Source organism: Numenius arquata, chromosome 2, assembly GCF_964106895.1.
Source record: "Numenius arquata chromosome 2, bNumArq3.hap1.1, whole genome shotgun sequence".
Taxonomy (NCBI): Eukaryota; Metazoa; Chordata; class Aves; order Charadriiformes; family Scolopacidae; genus Numenius; species Numenius arquata.
The window spans coordinates 15403702-15425889 of NC_133577.1; the positions used below are offsets into that span (position 1 = coordinate 15403702).

Sequence of the window (22188 nt, forward strand, 5' to 3'; positions counted from 1 at the left end):
AGCGCCCGGCGCCCCAGCAGCCCCGGCGGAGCGGGGCGGAGCGGGGCGGGGCGCGGCGGTCCAGCCCGCCACAGCGGGAGCCGGCTCAGGCCGCCAAGCGCCGGAGAACCGGGCGGCCGCCCCGCCGGGGGGGTTCCGCTCCCCGCCCTTCGCTGCCTCCCGCCGGCTCCTTGCGGCCGCGCCTCTGCCGGGCACGGCGCCCTCCCCGGCGTGGAACGGGGGCTCCGAAAAAAAAAAACTAATCAGCACTTACCAGGAGTGGGGTTCGAACCCACGCGGACATACGTCCATTGGATCTTAAGTCCAACGCCTTAACCACTCGGCCATCCTGGTGCAGATACAGAAATGGCTCTCAGCCGCTCCTACATATGAGGCCGCGCTCCCCCCCGCAACCCTCGGGCCACCGCGGGGCGCCCCCCGCAAACGCCCCCCCCCACCTCCTCCTCTTCGCGCCGCTCCCTCCCGCCTTTATTTCCAGCGCGGGAGGGCGCAGAGCGGCGCGCGCGGGCGGCCCCTCTCGGCGGCAGCGGGAGACGGGCGGGCAGGGCCGGGCCTGGCCTGGTCTGGCGGGGCGCCTTGCCCCGGCCAGTGCCTCGCGCTCCTCACCCTCCCCCAGCCGGGAGGCGGCCCTCTCCCGCCGGCCCGCCGCTGGCGGGCGCCGGGACCGGAGCGGGAGGGGGAAAGGGGGGGGAGGAGGTGCGCGGGCCCGGCGCGGGCCCGCCCCTGAGGGGAGAGCGGGGCGGGGGGCGGGGGCGCTGGGCCAGGCCGCGGCGGCGGGTGAGGGCTGCGGGCTGCTCCCTGCTCCTCAGCTCAGGTTAGGGACGGGAGACTCTGGGGAGGGCGGCGGTGGCGGCGTGGTTCGTCGGGGCAATGTGAGAGCTGTGGAGGTGACGTCGGTAAGGCTCGGGACACCAACGAGGAAGAGAACTCCACTTCCACACAGGCACCCCCACACACCCCCAGGCGGTGCTGCCTGGTGAAATACCAACTGGCAGGTGCTGTTGCGTAAAACCCGGTGTTCTGTACTGACATTTTGCTTGTTCCTGCCTCGGTGGTACCTGGAATATATCTTCACTTGCTAACAGAAGGGAAAAGAAACCAAACGAAGTCTTATTATGCTTTGATTGGGAGAAAAATATTGCAGAGGAAAGATTTCTTGCCAGTCGCCACTGCCTGCCCAGTCTATGGAAGCGCCTATTGCAATATCCCCAGTTAGTGCCCACACCGGGACCTCCCCCATCTTCTACCTGTCTGGAGGGGCAGCCTTCACCCCCACCAGCTGCCACTTCTGCCACCTTTGCTGCCTGTTTTCCAGAGGAGAAAATGGACATCCTCCATCCCACCAAAAACCTTGCCACTGTTGAGCCTGCCCCTGAGGGGTGAGAGACGAGTGGTGGGTACGTCACAGGCCAGGGACACTGGAGGGAGTCAGCCTCCAGCAAACGCGGAGGCACGCAGAGACCCTCTGCTTCCCCGTACGCAGAGGCAGAAGCACGTCCCCTGCTTGGTTGTTAGACACCCAGGTTGTAGGTGGCCTCTGTAACGGGTCTGGGCCTCGGATGTGGAGGTGCAGGTGGTGCCTAACCTCTTCAGCTCTTTAGTCCTCAGAGACCCCCAGTACACTAGGTACGGTTTTGAAGGAAAACACTTCTCACATACAATAAAAGTGAATTGTTAACATTTTACATACATGAAGAACAGATGTGAAACTCACACCTTCTTTTTCCTTAATTTTATTCACATGCTGGGGCCCATGAGCGAAAGGACAACTCTTCGACTGGGAACTTACCATGCTGTATCATTTGCTTGAAGTGGGCATCATGCCGTACTAGCACTGTTCCCCGTTCAGCAGGACCGTGCCTTTCAGCAAAGTATTGAGTAGAGAAGTATCATCAGTTAGGTTATCTTATTCTCTGTTCACGTCTAACGTTATTTATGAGAACATTGTAAAATGTTACTTTATCGTGTTAAGACTTTGTACCCTAACAATGTATGCGCTGTACGGTAAGGTGTGGTGGTGGAGGCTGCCTTCCACTGGCTCTTACTGGCTTTGGCTCAACTATTACGAAGACGCTATATAATATGCTAGAAACATGGAAAAAGATACATCTGCTACTGCCTTCTCACATATTAGAGAAACAAACACGTGGCTCGGTGTAAAAATCATGTTGCATCAAAAATACAGTCTATATTAAATGATACTGTTTCCTGCCTTTATGTATCTGTGATACTTTCCTAGATACAGAAACACAATCGTGTAGTTCTTTCCTTTCTCAAATCAATTCCAAGTATCTCCCATGGTTCAAAAATCTAAAGAACCTGTTTTGTTTTCAAGAAATTATAAAATACAACTTCGGCTGTGCATTCAAAACATCCTTAATGTAGGTTAGATTAGAAAAGCAGCAGTTCAGCTTACCTACTCAGTTCAGCCTCCTGAAAAATAAAAACATATCTGGGCCTTTAACTACAAGCTATGCCTTTACTTCGAGACATTTCTCCCAAGACACGTGCCAGAGAGATGCCTGCTCAATTGTGTCCATAGCCTGGGCCCCTCACTTTGAGGTCGCAATCATTCCACTGCTGTTTCTCTAAAATTAAACCCATGTTTCCAAAAAAAAAAAAAAAAAAAAATCCCATAAGACAAAATGGAGACTCATACCCATATGAAGCAAGTTCACTGATATATACCAAACACCCTATTTTGTAATCTGGGATTTTTTTTCCTCTTTTATATTTATGCAATGCTCTGTTACATTTTTAGAAGGAGCAAGGTGCGCCTGGTTGCCAGTTCTCCTTTCTCCTTCTCAGAAAAGGCTGAGATTCGGGGAGGGGAGCAGTCATGAAGCTTCTGCTACTTTCAGTAGGAAACAAATTCAAAGTAACCTTCAGCCCTAAAAGCTAGAGCAGTCCCTCTCATATTTTAACTACTTCCCCCTCAAACCCAGCTATAGGCTTTGCCACGTGAGGGAAAAGAAAAAAAACAAACAACAACCAACCCATAGACTATGCTATGCACACCTCCATAGGAGTCATGCTGACTTTCAGAATGAAAAGGCTGCTTTCCTTAGCAAGCATGAAGATGTCCATTTTGTTATTAGCATGCTAACATATTACCAAACTACTTTTATCATCATCTTCCACTCATCCTGTGTGGCCCGAGTCTTTGCAGCTATAGTGAGGTCAGGTTTTTTTTTCAAATGTCTGTTTAACTGTGACCAGGCAAGTTCATGGGCTGGCAAAATTTTGAGTTCTTACACAACTGGAGGATAGAAAAGCCCCCATAGTATTAAGCAATGAACACGTTTGCAAGGAAGAGAATTATTTCTTCAGTTACTGGAAGTAATTTTTAAGTGCCTCTAACTCACAATGTGACTTAAAAATAGTTTTAAAGGGTCTCAAGCTGGTGTTTCAATAATTCCCAGTTTCTTCCTTGCAGCAACAGCCTTGAGTCAGGAGAAAAAGTCTACAATTATCTTTACTTCATGCTTTTGCTCTTTCCCTGGGCCTGAAATCAGACTAAAGATTTGAATATAAGCTTTGCATATCTGCTCATGAAATCATCAAGATCCCTCAGAACTGCCAGAATAAATTTGATTTTTTCTTGCAGTAGAGAATCATCCTAGAATGTAAGAAACTCATTTTTCATGTTTTTATAGGAAAAATTATGGTAAGTCTATCTCAATATGCAACAAATATTAGGACTATTTTTAGGCATTGTTTAATCTCCTTTCACCAACTCAGAGTTTAGTCCAGCAGCTTTCAAACTAAACTTTGAATATGCAAGAAACTATTCAGAGCTGCTGATTCAATGTACAACACTCTGCACTTTCAGTTTTTCTTATTAAATCTTTTATTCCGTTTGTAGACATAAATATGTGCAAAAAAGAAACCAACAAAAAAACCCAAACATGTACACATTTTTATCAAAAGCATTGGTGAGTGCTAAGAATATGCAGACGAAATGAAATACATATTTTATTCCTCATTGATGTATGCCCATACGCTGACCCTCGGAGGTTTACGGTATTTCTCTACAAATGCGCAGTTCCATTGCCTTGAACAGCAGCACCTATAGAGTAAAAGACTTTGTCTTCTTGAGTAGCACTGAAGCTACTGGTCACGGTGCCAGCTCAACACCTTCCTTTCTCCCACTTCAAGTTTGAACGTTGGGTTGTTGGAGAGGCCCTCAGGCAAACGTAATACTGATATCATCAGGACATCATTGAATATCAAAGTATCTTCTAGTTTAGAAGATCGGTGTTCCTCACGCTTCCATGTTATCACAGATGGGTGCTTCAGCGAAAGAGACTCTCAGTTTCTGAGAAGAGTTATCCATTCTATTTGTGTAAAAAATCCTGCCTAGCAAAGAAACATTTCCCACTAGGACACGGAAGCTTGGAAGCTGAATTTATTGTGCTGGTTTGTTATATCAATATAAATAGTAAGAAATGTATGGGTGTTGTTTCACATATAAAATTTGTGTGCAAAAGATCAGAAGGGAAACGTTTTGTTGTAATTAGTGCAGGAAGATGGCTATGGCATCTCCCAAGGAAAACTCCCAAATGCAAAATATTTGAAATGTTTAAATATATTTATTAAAAGAGGTACAAATAGGATCAGAGTTTTTAAAAAAAGAGTCACTAGCTTCTGAAAAAATGTCCTGCATTAATTCAAGGGATAGCAATAGATCACAGTGTATCAGGAAGCCACCTAGAAATATTATAGTTGCAAAACTTCCAGAAGCAGGAGCTGTAATCACTCCCCAGGCCTGATGAATACATGCTTCACTGACAATGCTCAGTGGTTTCCAGGGCTGCAAATTTTCTATTCTCTCCTCATATTCCAAACCTACTGTGAGCAGACTCCCCTTACACAAAAGGAGAGATTACTTTTAAGCTTGAAAAGAGCACTGAAATGACATTAAAATCTTTCCTTTCTTCTTCAGGTGTACTGAAGAAATATGTCTATTTTCTTTCCCAGGTGGAGATTTCCTCACAATGGGAGAAAGGCCTTAGTTTTTGTACACCAGTAAAATGGAATGTTAATAAATTCAATCCTTCATGTTATTTAAAATGTATATAAAAAATCCATATTAAATCAATGCTTATAAAAAAATAAAAATCTATTGACAGGATAATCCTTCCACTAAAACTGCTTGTGTGTATGCTTTCTTTACCCCCCAAATGTTGTCTTCTTATGGGTGCTCCTGCAGAAGGCCACTGCATGCGTCTTTTCTGGCTGACGTGTTAATTGGCAGGAGAATGTATTAGAAGCATAAAAGCATGGCAGTTTTGAAACTGAGTACAGAGAATGGCTGAAGTTAAAAGTCAGCGAGATGCCTCAGTGTCGCAGTGTTCCTAGCCACCTTGACAAAGTTGTGGGTACTCGAAATGGAGAAAAGCAGTCACTTGCACACAAGTGGAGCAAAATGTGCATATTATAATTTAAGGTGCAGTTACTTCTGGTAAGATTCGCGACAGATGGAAATCAAGTGGAAATAGAAACTGGTTCTGTGTCCTGCTCCTGCTAACAGGCTCAGTATTTTGTCAAATGAACAGAGCAAAAATCTGTTCAAGTATTTGCATCAAGCAGGCTCCAAAGTAGTTAATATTGAAACCTCCTGATTCTGTGGTGCATTGTGTCACTCCAGGCAGTCACGCCACACCGCCTGCAGACTCACTGTGACAAAGAAGAATAAAGTTACTTCTTGAAATTTCTCATCTTCCCTAGGCTGGGTTATCAGCCCATTTTTCATTCCTCTTTCTTGCTTCTCTGAAACAAGTATTGCAGAGATCTTCTTCACCTCCAGTTACAGCAAAAGAGTACATTTCAATTAAAAATAGATTAAATATAGTTTTATCAACATTTCTAGCAGCTCTCAAATAGAACAGCCTTCAGCACATTTTGGGAAAAGGCAATGAACAAAACTGACTGTAAAATAGCCTCCCCTTTTTCTAGGGGTTGTCATTACCAAAGTGTCACTGGAAAGAATGCCTCATTTTGAAGATGTTTGAGTTGGTCTGTGACAGCTTCAGTGGGATAGTCACCTTCTGCAACAGGATATGCAACAGCAGAGGATTGTTCTGAGGGGGTGTTTTCTTCTGTATTCCAAAGCTTTTTTCACTTGCTCTTTAGCATCTCCTACATAGTCCTCAACATTTTGCATGTTTATCTCAATGACGTTGAAGGTGTCCGCCTGCTCTTCCACTAACAGGCCCACCTGCAGAAAGAGCTCATGGACTTCCTTAATGCGACCTTCTAACTTCACCAGCTCCTTATGACGTGTCTCTATCTCATTCAAGGCTGAGCGCGCCCCCTTAACATCCGACAAGAGATTCTCAGAGAAGACGTCCCACTTGCCTTGCTCAATCATCTCCTCAATCTGGTTGCCAGAAACCTCTTTGCCCATGATCTCCAGCTGCCGCTGAATTCGAATCTTGCAGTTCTCCCGTTGGTTCATCTCTGTTGCATTGTAGTCAAACATAGCTTCCTGAAAGGCGTGCATGAGGTCAACGTAGTGGTTCTTTGCTACCCTGGCAATGATAGACATAGCCCCATATTTTGTTATTGCATCTTCACTGAAATCTCTCATTATCTGGAGTTTCCTATGGATGCTTTCTCCGCGCGCCTTGATGTCTCTGGCAATACAATTAGTATCTCGTTTGATGCTACTAATACGGCGCATGGAAGTAAGGAAGCGGGTGTTTTGCTTTCTGAGCCGCTTGACATCCTCTTTTAGATGGTCATTTTCTGTCCGGATGTTCTGTATGTCTTTGTGAAGAATTTCCAAGGCATAATCAGTCTCATAAAGGAGAACATCGTGGGGTGAATTTTCATCATCCTCACTATCAGAAAACTGTTGGTTGTGTAACCTGGCAAATTCACGCAGCTCATTTAGCCGGTCCTTCATCCTGCCTGTAAAACAGGAGGAAAGAAGTTTAAAGTAAATAAAATATTGGTTTACAAGGGTTGAGAGTTCATAACTAATAACTACATCATAGTTATAACTACATCATAGATAACTACATCAAAGATAACCCAAAATACCAGATTTTAAATTTGTTCACAGTATTTTATACAGTGATGGATCTCAGATCCAAAACTCTGGTGCCAGCACACTCTTCTAGAAACTACAAAGCTTAGAAACTAAAAAAGTGCAAGAGAGAAGACAACAAAACCTGAAGATTAATCCAGAAGAATAATAAGACAATCCCCAACCCCACAAAAATGCCAGTCTTTCACTTTGAGAAAAAACAAACTCTTGAGCAAATGATAGGAAACCTTCAGCTATCGGTATGTGTAGACATGTTAATAACTGAACGCTCCCCACCACTGCTCACTCGAGAAATCTCCTCTAGATCTTGACCCTTCATTACATCAATGGCCCCGAATGTCACAAGTCCTCTGTCATTCTAAGCTTGTTTTCTGTGGGAGAAGAGTAGGAAGCTTCTCAGAAACAGAAATGGCATTTACCAATACAGTTGAGAAAGAAAAATTTTGAGAAAGAGTGGGGAAAGTATCAAGTTAGAAAAAAAAAAAAAAAAAGGGAAGGGCAAGTAAGGGCAAGTTTAGAGTGTCCACATGCTGTCATTGATCATAGTTACCAGGCATCAAAGAAAACAACACACCAATAGCAGCACTTTGTAAGTTAAACAGTCCACCCAACCCTTCTTTTTTGTATGATGGAAACATCCTACTGAAGGAATAAAGTAACACCGTTGTATAGATCAGGATCTGTTTTGTATGTGTTTGCCTCAGACGTACTTAACTACGAATTTCATTAAAAAGCCACAGAACGAGTGATCTGTACAGACCAGTTACGTGATAACAAAACATATATCTCCTTTAAGTATGTTGTTTACTTAAAACTCTAGACCTAAAGTCTTTGCAGAAGATGAAATCGGAAAGCTTCAGCAAGAACCCTGCATCAAGTGTGACAGCAAGCAGGAAGCTGAAAATTTCCCATCACAAAAGCTGTACATCACATGACCTCATTTAAATTAATAAGAAAGAAACCAAGTTAAGAAGCAGCACCAAGCAGGACATCTCCAGATCTCTGTGTCTGGAGAATTCATTTTTATTTCTGCAGGAATTAAAGTATCTTCACAGCATTTACAAACACGCTATCCATGGTGAATGACACTTCCCTGTATAGGATCATCAGTTATTCCCAGATTAAGAAAAGTCACATGTGTACATACCTATTATAATAGGCCTAGATCTAATGTAAATTAAAACTGCAAGTTTATAATCTGTTTCATGGAATTGTTAGATGTGTAAAAGATGTTAGGGAGGAGGTGGGAAAGATTCCACCACAGACACAGCCCCTTGGGCTCATATAGTTCATTGCGGGTATATACTGGCCTTGAGAAGTCACCTGATTAGGATCACATTTGAATTGAAGCAAAAAAGGTGAATTTCAACCTAAACCAATTCTTTTACAAGCAGTGTAAACCAAGAAAGTCCATTAACATCCTGAGAGAAGAGCTTTCATTCAGGAATCCACACGTGTAAGACAATTCTTTGAATTTAAAACATAAGCCACATAGATTCAACTCAATCATATAGAGAAAGCTTTAGGAAATGAAAGGTTTTCGACCTCCTCCCTCAGCAATAATAAAATCAAGACTTTCACCTCATACCACAACATCAAGATGAAAAATCCCCATCTAAAAGGGAAAAAATAAAGTGTGGTGCAGTTTAAAAGTCAGGTTTTCTTGGCTTTAAAACTGTATGGTCAAGTTTGCCTTGACACACAGAGAAAGTAAGAACATCTACCCTTCCTGTCATAGAATCATATAATCGTCTAGGTTGGAAGAGACCCTTGGGATCATCGAGTCCAACCATCTACCCTACTCTACAAAGTTCTCCCCTATACCATATCCCCCAACACCACATCTAAACGTCTCTTAAACACATCCAGGGATGGTGACTCAACCACCTCCCTGGGCAGCCTATTCCAATGCCCGACCACTCTTTCTGTGAAAAATTCTTTCCTAATGTTTAGTCTAAACCTACCCTGCTGGAGCTTGAAGCCATTCCCTCTCGTTCTGTCTCGTTCTGTCTGGAAATAGTGGACCATTTTCTAGACAGCATGGTGGAAAGGGAACAAACAAAGGCATCAAGCAATCTCAGGATTATTTAGATGTATATCCTAATCACTAACCGTTTCTAAGATGCTTTTCACCTGAAATGTCGATGTGGCTCTAAAAACCAGTCACATTGCTCATCTGACTGCATTCCTGACTCTTACTGGCTTCCCTAGAGTTGATGATCCTCCCACTTCTAGTCTGATCCTTGAATTGCCGTGTGTTGTATTTTATTCTTTCTGTGTTTAGGAAACAGCATTTGGACACAGCTAACAACGTTTTCTATGACTTTGAAATGACAATCCACAACAGCAAGGTGCTATCCGCGTAAACTAAATCATGTGTGTGCCTTTGTTGCCTTTGTGCTTACCATTCCTTGAACTTGAGGAAAACTAAATTTCATCAGCCTTCCACAGAGAGCAGACTGACAACTGGCTGAACAGTAATTACATTTTATTTTTTGTGCTTCACAAAGAAAACACAAACAGAAAACCACACTGAGTAAAAGCTCCTGCATAATAAACTCATAATTTTGTTGGAATAAGTCCACCCTTCCTTCCCCCTGGGAAGTGTAACTTCCAATTTGCAAGTGTAACTTGCAATTTGTCTTTCTCACCCACAACTATTTTAAGGTGTTAGATAAAATAAAAATAGGAAGAAATGGAGAAGCAAATACATGGTAATTCACAACATGAAAATACTAATGCTGTAATAACTTCATGTGTATAGTAATTCTGCAGCATCTCTGTAAAAATATTGCTATTTTTAGGTGAAAAAGTGCAGTATTAAAAGAAGAGTAAAGAGCTGTCAAGTGTGGCCTCAAATTGCACCATGATGTTGCCTACACACAGGAACATCATGCAATTAAACACTGGCCTATCTTGTATCACTTCCTCCAAGTCTCTGCCTACAGTCTGTATGTGCTGAATAAAAGTTGTACAACATAGAATTCAATATTCATCATTCAGTTCACAGACAGTTACTACTGTTCATTTCCCCAGAGATTTCTTCTGTGAAATCTCTGGAAAGCTCCATAAACTCATAACAGTCTTTTGGGGGAAGGCAGAGCTAACAGCCCTATCCACAGGCACAGAGTTCAGCCCAGAGAGATTAAGGACAACACTATCACTTTTGATGAGTTACGATGCCCACTTGAGACACCTGAAGCACAGTTCTTTGTACCTGGTACGTTCAGAAGTCAGCTCCTTCTGACTGTGGTCACTGCTGCACACCTCAGGCACTTTGCTGCGTAACACCACGAAGTAGTAAGCTGGACATCAGTGAATGAACACATGGATCAAGGGCACTTGCGAGAAGCTCATCTCCAATGATACGTACAGCATCACCCACGATCTCCGTGATCCAGTAGGTCCAGTAGAATCCGATTCTAAATGTGAACAGAGGGATCAAATAACAGCTGTCCTGACAACCTTCAGCATGGGCCTTCCCAGTGTCAGAGTGCTTAGCTCTAGAAGTCCTACATTATTTCAAACTACATACCAAAACTTACATTCAAGGTGGTCAACATTAGGATCTTTTAACTCTGCACTGAGGACCTGCTCCCATCAGGGTAATGGCTCCACAGCTAAAGTGGTCACACTTTTGTCCTAACAAATGGGTGCCATCTCTTCAAGCCTTACTTCACAGTCCTGCAAAATCAGGGGCTTTTAGACATCAACTTTTGTTCTCCCTCAGTCCTGCCTTTTTCTCTCTATTTCTAAAGTGCATCATCTTGCCTGCTTCCCACTTCACCTTCACATTTTCAAGATGCTCTTCCTTATCTACATACAGAGCCTGGACAGGATGGAGGACAGGAAGGAAGGACTTTCTGCCTGTATTTCAGCATCATATTAGGCCACAAATACCACAAATTGCAGAGGACTTTCAGCTTTATGCCAGAGCATGCTCAATTACTCTCTAGGTTAGCATTTGCAATATTTGGCCAGAGACCTCTGAGGTTCAAGAAAATGTTTAGATTTCAGCTTTCATGAGCACCTTTTGCTCAAGGAACACAGTGAATTAATTTAGGGCATTTGCAAACTGCTGCTTTGAGAGACTCGCAATTTGGCAAAGTTTTAGGAATTTTTCATAAGGAAACCAGCAGGCTCAAATGCAACGCCACCACAGAGGTCTTTCCCCATTTCAAATTCCCATTTCAAACAAAGGGGAACCAGATTTTCCCAAGAGAGGACAACAACTTCCAAGCATTCCTTTGATAGTGTCATGGACAGAACTGACACTAAAGAGCTGAAACAAATAAGCAAACAAGCACAGGAGAGCAGGGGGGAACAGCCATTTGAAAAATTTCAGTTTAATGGATCAGTATTTAGGAAACTTGACATCATTTATCAGATGCTGTTGTTACTCTGGAAAGTTTGCATCTACATACACGTTGATAGCATTGTTTGTAATTAAGACAGCAATATATTAATACCTAGTACACTACTAGTTGTTAAGGATAGCCTCAGCACTAAAGCTTTAAAATAAGCAGCAATCTCTCCCTTAATATAGGGCCCCGTGCAGCAGTAGAAGTTGGGCTCCCTGGCTAGAAAGCAGCTCTGCAGAAAAAAGGTCCTTAGGGTGCTGGTGGACATCAAGTTGAATATGAGTCAGGAATGCACCCTTGTGGCAAAGGAGGCCAACAGCATCCCAGGCCGGAGCAGCAAAAGTGGCCAAGGGAAGTGATCCCTCAGTGTCCCCATCTGGAGTGCTGTGATGTCCTGGGGCTCCTGAGCGCAAGAAACATGGACACATTGGGGTGACTTCAGGGGAGGCCACCAAGATGGTCGGAGGTGCTGGAGCATCTGATGTATGAGGGGAGGCTGAGAGAGCTGGGGATGTTCAGCTGAGAAAACAGGATGCTCAAGGGAGATCTTGTTGCTGTCACCAATAGCCTAATGCAAGGGTGAACCCTTCATGGAGATGTACAGCGACAGCACAAGAGGAAATGGAACCAAGAGGGAACAAGGGCCAGAGAGTAGAGGAAAGAAAACAAAACCAAAAACTTTCAGAAACACTGGAAAAGGTACACAGAGAAGTTTTGGAATCTGCATCCTTGGAGATATTCAAAACTTGACTGAACATGGCCCTCAGCAACCTGCATTACCTGTGTGTGGTTTCAGGGGGGCTGGATTAGACAATCTCAAAAGGTCCAGTCTAAATTGTTCTATTATTCAGCCTTTGGTCAAGAGTTTGCTCATTTGAACATGAGTTCAAATAAATATACTCAACTACTTGCACTGGTTTATTTAAGATACACCTAACACATTAGAATATCAAGACAACAACTAGTCTGTACTCTGGAGTGACAGCCCAAAAAGTATAAATACCTTAATTCTACGAGTGTGTTTTAATAGATTAGCTGTCAGTTTGGTTTTCTTTTAAAATACTGTATATATTCAAACTGGAACGTGTACTTCCATGTCTGTATTTTTGGGCTAGATAGATAAATCTGGCCTTCTAAAAATCAAGTACCTTCTGCAGTCCCTCATGGTGCGTACACCCAAACACACACACACAGGAAATACAGGCCAGGTAATGACTGCAGAGGTTACAACTTTGAAGCCAGGTATCTACCAAGTACAGTCAGCTGAGGACATGCTTGGTATTCATCTCTTCATGTTAGCATGCTACTTCTTGGTATTAATCACCACTATGACTAGCTTTCCCGTGATGCCTGAGAAAGATGCAAGCTGTCCTGTTGCAGTAAGTCTGCAGCCCCACACAACTCTGCACAACATGGGATTTCAGACAGGAAAGGAAATCCACTCTGAAAATTGAAAACTGTGCATACATGTAAAGCCATTTCCATTAGCCCCACGTACATACAATTAGGATTTCTGAGCTACTGTTACATTTGCAGTGAGAAGCCATTTGCAGTAACAGAATTTAGCCCTAAGAGCATGCTGTGCATAGCCCCAAAAGCACACATTTCCATTGCTGCACTAACACTCTGGCACCTGGTATCTAAGCAGAAATAACCTAAGAAAGGATGAAAAGTTTTCTATAGAAACAAACAAATTGCACATATATGATTGTTTCAGCTTTAACACTTGTATATCCACATCACTGAGCTTGGGGACAAATGGTGAAATAAAGCAGCAGTTTCAGCACAGCATCTATATTTCATCACCAGCAGCTGGGAAGGAAGCCAGTGGACATTTTTTCTTTTTACAGCATTCATAAAAGGCAGCTGTTAGTTAATACCAGCTTGTGGATTACCAAAAGTCGACTCGGTAATCTCTTCAGCCTTGAGTAGGACCTTAGAAGGTAAAGCTTTTATTTCAGTTGAAGTGGCCTATGGAAGGAATAACAGATATTTCAAAACAAACCAGTTAAAAATCGTTTCTATCAGCAGAACTTCTCTCCCTCAGAAGGTAAAAGTCCTTTTTTGCTCCACTACGAAAAGTCCTTTTGTGCTCCACGACAAACCCACGGGGCTCATCCCATCTCTGAATGGCATCTGCTCTTGGTTGCATGACACATGATAGATGTGCCCCAAGAAGCAAGTGGTGAACAATTAGGAAAGAACCTGCTCCTCAGCAGAATTACTTCATAGCCAAGTGTGTGTCAGCACATTCCAGTAACTTCCCATTCTGCTTGTGCAGGATGCAGTATTGATGGAAATCCACTTGGACTGGCTGAGTCGAACACACTCGATTACAAGGCAAATAGTGTGCTGCTGTTGCACAATCTGCGTTATGTATAGGAAAAAGATATGTTAAATGGAGCTGAAGCCTTTCATTTAAGAGTTGGAGTCTCAGATTTCATCATAATTTTCTAGTATGTTTCTGTTTGGGAAACAACTGTCTTAGAGCAGATTTAATGATTTTGCCTGGTATCTTTTCCAGTAATAGATTTGACAATGTTAACTTGGAAAACAGACTATTGTTTACAATAGGTATTCCTCTTTCTAAAAGGGCTTCTAACTGACTCACAGCAGACTCCTAGTCATCTTTTCAGGCCAAATTCCCTGTCTCCCCAATCATGTCCATCACTGATGGAACAGCAGGCTTGAATTTCTCAAATCAGTCCTATTTTTAATTTCCTCTCATCTATAAGAGCTTGAGGAAGCACCAAAAATCATAATCTAGTGATTAGGACAGTTTGCCTTCTGGAGCTTTAAGATCATGTCAGTATATTCTGCTCCAATATTAACAACTATGACAGAGATCAGCATTTCAAAATCTTTGTAACCTCACTGAAAGGAAGTTATCTTCTCTGGAGTTTCTTGGATTGGGAAACGTTTAAAAATAGACAAAATGTATTCAGGACTGATGATGCATCAGTTAACACAGAACACAGTTATAAAGCTACAGAAATCCATCAAGAAGGCGCAAATGTACCTGCAGACTATTAGACACTCTCCACTCCATATTGTAGTCAAAGCCTGTGTACAGCAAAACTCCTTTATGCTTTCAGTTGCCCTAGTGAGAAGTGTAGGCAGTTGCAAATGTCTCGGGGCAGGTTTTTTTCCAAAAGCTTGCATGAAGTGTCAACTTCTCTATTTGTACCAGAACAAGTTATTTACTGCAAGCTGATAAATGCAGAGATTGAAATGAACAGAAATTAAGAGCAACTGAAGGAGCTGGGACTGTTTAGTTTGAGGAAGAGGAGGCTGAGGGGAGACCTCATCACTCTCTACAACTACTTGAAAGGACACTGTAGAGAGGTTGGTGCTGGTCTCTTCTCGCAGGTAATTAGCGATAGAACAAGAGGGAATGGCTTCAAGCTCCAACAGGGTAGGTTTAGACTGGACATTAGGAAAAAATTCTTCACAGAAAGAGTGGTCAGACACTGGAACAGGCTGCCCAGGGAGGTGGTTGAGTCACCATCCTTGGATGTGTTTAAGAGGCGTTTAGATGTGGTGTTGGGGGATATGGTGTAGTGGAGAACTTTGTAGAGTAGGGTAGATGGTTGGACTCCATGATCCCAAGGGTCTTTTCCAACCTGAATGATTCTATGATTCTAAGATCTAGGGACGGCTCCATTCTTTGCAGGCTATTTCTGCAGTTATTAGACTCTTCAAGTCTCCAGTGGTTCCTTTCCTACCATAAAGTCTAGGAAAGGCCTACGGGGGGGGAAAAATAACATTCAAATAGTTTGTTGTCTCTAACTCGAAGTAATGAGGCAGTAATTACTTGAATACTATAGCTTTGGAGGTTCTTCTTTGCCTTATCCCAGTTTCTTTACCAGTATTCAATCTTTTCATCATAAAGTAACTGTCAATTTTTTTAAACAGGATATTATAAATTCAAGGAGCTAGGGTGCATATCATACTTCCCAGAGCTATTCAATAAGTTAACCATCTTGGTGTTTTCCATAGATTAGTTATCAAATTTTCTAGTTTTCAGTATCAAAACCAGGAGAAGCTGCTGGCGTGCATTAAATGCATGCATAACATGCATTGCATTTTCACATGTTTATGATGACACTGAAAAAAAATGTGGAGTTTTAACTTGTTACTACACAGTAGCACATGCTAAGTAAATGTTATTTTTGCATTGGAGAGGAAAGCCTGTGTATATAGGTTGACTGCTGCTACTTACTGAGTTGTTTAAATTTTCACCGGAGAGCTGTGGATCACCAACTGAACAAATTTTCAGTCTTGGATAAATGATAAAACGGATTCTCAGTATCCCCTCTTGACATTTTTCTCACAAGTCACACTAATGAGCGATTGTAACTAGATTTATTTTTGTATGGCCTGTGTACCCAGGCTGTAAAAAAGAAGTTTCTCCATCTTCACTACACGGCCCACTAGAAAGTGTTGAACCCCCTCCCAGAATTGGGAACTGCCTCCAGCAGTCATCATGCTTCTGTATTCAAATGGATGTTAAGGGCAGGAAAGTCTAATGCACACTCCAAATTTAACTGCTTCCTTTTCCTAAGGATGCTAGAAAAGCAATATATAGTCAGCGACTGCTGGTTTTGAAAACTTGCTAAATTCTTGGAATCCTTGAGGCCTGTGAGCAGATTCCGATCAGTTTTAACATACACAGTTTGCTAAAATAGAGCGCCATTACAAAGAGTAGATGAATGTGCACGGGACTGTATTTTACCCAAGGGGGAGAAAAACAATCCCACCACCGCTCTCTGTTCAGTGCTTTTCTGTACTTGCAGTGCGTGTGTTCCTGCCATAGGCAAAACTAAGGTCTTCAGGTAAAAATGGCCTGGATGGAGACAAGGGGAGCATGAACTCTGCCTCTGCAGGCTTGGCAAATAGTTAAGGCAGAGCCATACCACTGGCATAAACAGTGAGACAGCCATCCATGCATTTCTTTGCAATTACCACGGCTCGGCATCGTTATGAGTCACTCCACAAGGAAATCAGGCGATGCACTCACATGCAGGGCTGTCGCTACAGTGCCGTGAGTATATACATTATCTAATTAATCACCTCGGCTTCCATGAAACACATTGGCTCAGTGAAATAGCTGCGTACATACCATGTTTATATAACTACTATTGCTACCACACAGTGGTATTTATAAGTGATTAAGACATTATGTTAGCATCCTGAGTAGAAATATGAGGTTGCATGTGATCATCAGTCAGAAGCAACGCGTTCTACAGACATTTTTACATTAGCACGACAGCATTACTTTTTAAAATACATTTAAAGCTTGTCATATAGTGTTACAATTTGAGATCACGTACTCTTTACTTTGAAAATCCCCTTTAAGATTAATGTAGGGTGTTCTATTGGTATTTATTCATGTGGGCCAGTACACTTGAGGCTCAGTTCTAGATCCTACTACAAAAATCTACACAACTGTAACCGGACCAAAATAGTTTCAATCAGGAAATAACCCCCACAGCCACACATGCATATCCACAGCCTCAGCCCCAGGACATGCCGGCCACTGGCAAGCTTTATGGCAACTACTATACACTATTTAGCAACCCGTGGGTGTTTACAAGCCTCTTCAAACCAGTGATGTTGAGACAAGATATAGATGTAATTAGGGATATACTGGCCAGTGGTACTTAAAGAATCTGTTCCTCACTGGGCATATCCAAAGCTCAAGCAAGCTTTATTCTTGCTTTCAAAAATAAGTGATTTGTCACTTACACAAATATGGCACAGAAGGAGGACACAGCAGGAAAAGCTGAAGTGTTCAGAACTTCCTTGGCTTTTGTCAACATAAGTTTGTCAAGAATAATCTTGGCAATCAATGGGTTAACTGTCATTAGTAGATACAGCAAAAGCTGCACACGTGATAAGCCTTCACAAGCCAAAATACGTGACATCATTCCGTCTGTGATAAAATACAAAAATAGGGTCTAGATGAGAAGTGCTAAACACTTCATGTGATAGGCTAGATGAGATATCAAGACTCTTGACACAATCAGCAAAAGCCATCAAAACAGACGTAGGAACTGAACTGCATTGCTCCCCTCAGACAGAGCCCTCCCTGGCTCCCCAAGAGGGGGCTCCCAGGAGCCAGCCCTAGGCAGGAACAGCACTGCAGCTCCCTGAGAATGATGTTCCTGGGAACGATGTTCCTCACCAAACATGTCTCATGCCAGGGCCACATTTTGGGAAAAAGCCGGAAATGCAAGTGTAACCAAAAATGGCTTCTCTGCAAAACTGCATAAAAGCAGTAATGCTGCATTTGGTGCTGAGATGAGTTTATTGAATCAAATTAACATTGCCTCAGTAATTTCTGCACCATGCTTTTGTCATACCTGCACTACAGGGATGACCAAAGAGTCAAAGAAAATTGATGGGCCAGATAAAGGATAATGGAAAGTATATCTGGTCCAACACCTTCATATTTGACACAGCAGTTGTCTTCTAACCATCAGAACTGGTTTGGAATATGCCACCATTATGATGGGTTTCTGTCACACTAGGTTATCCGTATTTTCCATTAGCAACTTGGACAGTGGAACCAAATGAGAGCCTGTACAGCCTGCAGGTGACACTGAACTGGAAGCAAGGGGGAAAAGAGCATGTGGTGGCAGAGGGGAGAAGAAATTATGAGAATTTAAGGTGATATTGGCAAGTAAGAGAAGTACTAACAAAAGTAAAAGGGCATTCAGTAGAGACGAGCCTACATTTAGAAGAAATTATTTGCACAGATAGAAAGTAGGGAATACCTAGTTTGGTAGCAGGAAGGATTGGTGGGATTGTAGCAGACTGTAAGCTAAAAACCAAGTTCACAATATCATACCATTGTAAAAAAACCTGTCTTATATGAGAGATGTCATAGGAAGGACTGGTTTTACTCTGCTTGGAATAGGTAACAGCTCAGTTGGAATAGTACATCTTGCAGCAGTTACCAAACTTAGAAAGTCACAGGATAATGGACAGTGTCTCCAAACAGTTTAGAAAATACAATCCTGGAGGAAGTGGAGTTGAGGGAATTATGTTCATTTCATGCAGAAGACCAGGGAGAGAGACACAGTGCTCTAATGTATAAAAGGAGTTTATAAAAAGAGAATTGAACAGTTTGATCCCTGTGCTGGCCTGCATGAAGTAATCCATTTTTCATACATGAGATTTATGTTGAAGTAGGTGTGACTAGCCGAAAACTGGACTGTTTCTCTGCAGGAACACCGTGGGACCCTCTTCATAGAGGACAGAGAGAGGCTACAGAAACCTCTTTCAGGTCCAGCTTAGGTGCACAGCTACAGTGCACTAAATGGACTAGGTAACCTCTTACAGTCTCCCCACCGCCCTGCACTGCCATGATTTGCTCAGTGCCCTCGCTCCCAGTCTCACGGTGTGTCCAGCACAGCGTAGGTGTTAGCACAGGCGAGCCTGGGGAGCAATTCGGTTGACTCTCTTCACCCAGCAGATTCTCTTCCCTATTGCTTCTGCACCAGCAACAGCTGTAATTTCTCCTTTTGGAGCAGATCCTGGTTACTATTAGAGTATAAAATGCAAAGTGTCAGGCATGGAGCCTAACCCCACAGCACCAGAAATCTCCAAAGACTGATACAATATGCACTTGTGTTCTGTAACACCATGATTATCTGCAGTGCCCAGAAGATACTGTTATCACTTTAGACCCATTTTAATGTCTCCAGAGATCTTATGTACCATGCTTAGTTTCTTCATAAAAGATCTCTTATGACAACAGAGGTTAACCTGCAGTTTTAATCTCAGCCAGAACACCAGATATATTTGCCATATGACCTAATGTGCAATTTCAGTTTCAGAGCAGTGGTCATACAAGGAAGTCAGTGAAAAAAAATCAGGTGAGAAAAAGGTCGCCAGAGGTGCTGGGCATCTAAACCATCCTTTCTTCAGGATGACCTTTAGCCTGTTTGTCTGTTAGAACTTTGGTCTGTTTCAAATAAAAATAATAATAATAAATTTATGCTCATCTTGTAGTCTCACCACTTCCAAATAAAACTATTTAAATAGCAAGTAACACCACTGGCAGGAAAGCAACATCTTTCAAATTGTATTCTCATCTTAAAAAGCCATATATTGCCATTTTGATCCTTGACAGCTTAAAAAAAATACCATCTAAAGAACAGGAACAAGAAGTGTGAATGTCCATTTTAGGCCAGCCTAAAAATTCTAGAAATTCTTCTAGTCATTTCCTTTCCCGGTATCACACAGATACATGCAGTTATCTCATACATACATGAGTACTAATTCTTCTTGACAGGAAAGGAAATGAATATCAATTTATAGGAAGCAATCAAAGAACGCTAACTTTCACACCCACTCGCAGCTCTGGCCGTGCTGATGCCCAAGAAAGGAGGAAAAGTAAGGATATTTTGCATAGAAATCCAATTTTCTACAAAATCTGCTCTGGAGCTGTTCATAACCACATATAAGCATCTTCATACCCACAGATGAGCACTATGAATGAAATGTTCCTACTCGTTAAGCCAGACAAACAAGGTGAGTAGAAATTCAGACACCTGTTGGGACTGGACGAGGAAACTCATATTTGAAAGCGTCTCCGGTTTTCCCTCACCCTGCGAAAAGCCCATCCATCCCTTTTTGCCCCTTTTGAGGGACCGGAGGTACCCGAAGGCAGCTCCGGACCCAAAAGCCCGGTCTCCATCCCCTGCCGTCCCTTCTCCCTCCGGGCTTCAGACTTCCCCTCTGGACTCAAACGGGGCAGTTTCGTTTACTCTCACGCAGAACCGAGGTGCAAAGAGCTCCCAAAGCCCCGCGGCCCCTCCCGCCTTGCCGGCTGGGCTGGCACCGGCCACGCACCGGGACTCCCCCCGACAGGAAGGGATGGGGGCAGGCATACCGCCACCGCCGGACCCCGGGAACGCCCCAGTGCTGCCCTCCGTCCCGCAGCAGCTCCGGTCCGGGTCGGCGCCGGGGTACCCCGGCTGATACTGAGCGGGGCTCGGGGATACGGCAGAGCTCCCGTCTCGGGAGCCGATGGCGACATGCCAGGGGTGAAGGAGCCCGTCCCGGCCGGTTCCCCGAGGAAAGCCCCGTCTCCTCCTCCCTCATCCCGGCAGGTACTCACCCCCGTGCAGGGCAGCCCGTCCCAGCCGGTCCCGTCCCGTCCCGCTGCCCCCGAGGCGCCGCTGCCGCCGCAGCGCCCGCGCCGTCGAAGCCAGGGCTTGTCCCCGCCGAGCGTCCCGCCCCCGCCGCCCGGCTCACCCTCCTATTGGCTGCGAGAGGGGGAGGTCGATTTGCATAGCGTCGCCCCGCCCCCGGCGGGCTGTCAATCACGGCCGTCGGGGCGGCGGATGCCGGGGCGGCCTCGCCGTGCCCCCTTCCTCCTCCTCCTTCTCCTCATCCTCCGTCCCCTCGGGGCGGCGCTCGGCTCGCACCACTCCCTAGCGGGGGGAAGTCCGCCCCGTGGGTGCTGGGAAGCGTGGGTGGGCTGAGGTTGCCCTTTCCGTTGCCACCGTCCCCGTGGACGCCCCTGCCTTTCCCCCGCGGGGCGGGGACTTTCCGACCCCCGCCGCTTGGCTGGGGGGTGAGGTGGAGGTTTTGGGGGCGCGGTGAGGCCCGGGACGGACAGGGAGCTAACACCGAGGGGGCGTACGGGCGGCTGAGGAGGGAGCTTGGGCCAGGAATCGCCGTGAGCGGGACAGGGGCACGGCACCGTCCCGGCCCCCGCCATCGCCCCGCTCCCCCCTCATCGCTGTTTGAAGGCGCAAGGTCCGTCCCGTCCCGCCGGCTTGACCCGTGCGTGATGAAATACGACGTCGAGGGAGCTTCTGGGAGCATAATTCAACGAAATTGCTGCTGCTCAGTGTGGGCAAGAGAAGGGGTGCTCTTCGCATGGGGCTTCAGGGTGAGGGTCAAATTTAGCCTGTTTTTGGGTGGTGACTTCGACTGATAACTTTGACCATTCCTGGAAAAAAAAATACCTTCCCCATCATTCTACCTTAAAAGAAACAAACCAACCAACCAACCAAACAAACAAATGAAACAAAAAAGCCACCCCAAAACCTACAACAAAACTTTGTCACAATTTTGAATACACACTAATAATGCCCATTAATAAGCCACAAAAGTGGTTATAGAGGTTGTTCAAGCCTTTCTGACATAGGAAGTGTATGCTTTTCTTCAACATCTCGGCCATTTATTTGGGTGTACTTTTTTCTCCCATTCACCACAAAAATTGGAGATAATTTGAATCAGGAAGTTTTAAAAGACAGAAGTTACTTTTGTGTTGGTGTCAGCTAGGAGCTGAAAGATCAACGGTGCTTTCCTGAGCCATTGCCAGCTATAATAAGGCTCCAAAATTTCTCTTACATTGCATCAGAGCCATCCTGGGCATGCCGAGAGAAAATTCTGTCATGACGGAGACAGTTGCAGAGACATAGGAAGCTTCCTTCCTCCTTATTTTCTATGCTGTCGTTGTTTCAGGGAAAAAACTTGAGCAATGGGTAAATACTTGAGGTTTTATGGTTAACAGTCGTTAAGATGTATCTGACAGAGTGGCTCTTTCTCTTTGAAAAATCCAAGACACTCCTGCAGGGTTCTTCCATGTGGAGTCTTTGCTGGGATTTTTCTCTTACACCTTGATGCTGGAGCTGAATTTAGGTAGGTGGGTCCCATCGCTCCTCTGAAACTACCTGAAGGCATTGAATTATGAGTGGGGTTTTCTCTTCTTTTCCAAGCTGCTGCTTCGGGAGAGCAGCTGTGGCATCC

The 22188-nt window shown here is 44.2% G+C and overlaps 1 protein-coding gene and 1 non-coding gene across 2 annotated transcripts; both read right to left on the reverse strand.

Moving 5' to 3' along the window:
• Positions 1 to 250: 250 nt before the first annotated feature.
• Positions 251 to 333, reverse strand: TRNAL-UAA (transfer RNA leucine (anticodon UAA)). Its single transcript has one exon. It is a non-coding gene; the product is annotated as a tRNA-Leu (tRNA).
• A 5710-nt stretch (positions 334 to 6043) lies between these two features.
• On the reverse strand, positions 6044 to 9230 carry STX11 (syntaxin 11). The gene is made up of 2 exons (XM_074144225.1): positions 9188 to 9230; positions 6044 to 6915 (listed from the first exon to the last, which is right to left on the reverse strand). Exon 2 carries the CDS (start codon positions 6908 to 6910, stop codon positions 6044 to 6046), a length of 867 nt encoding a protein of 288 aa, XP_074000326.1. The 5' UTR covers positions 6911 to 6915; positions 9188 to 9230.
• Positions 9231 to 22188: the final 12958 nt, after the last annotated feature.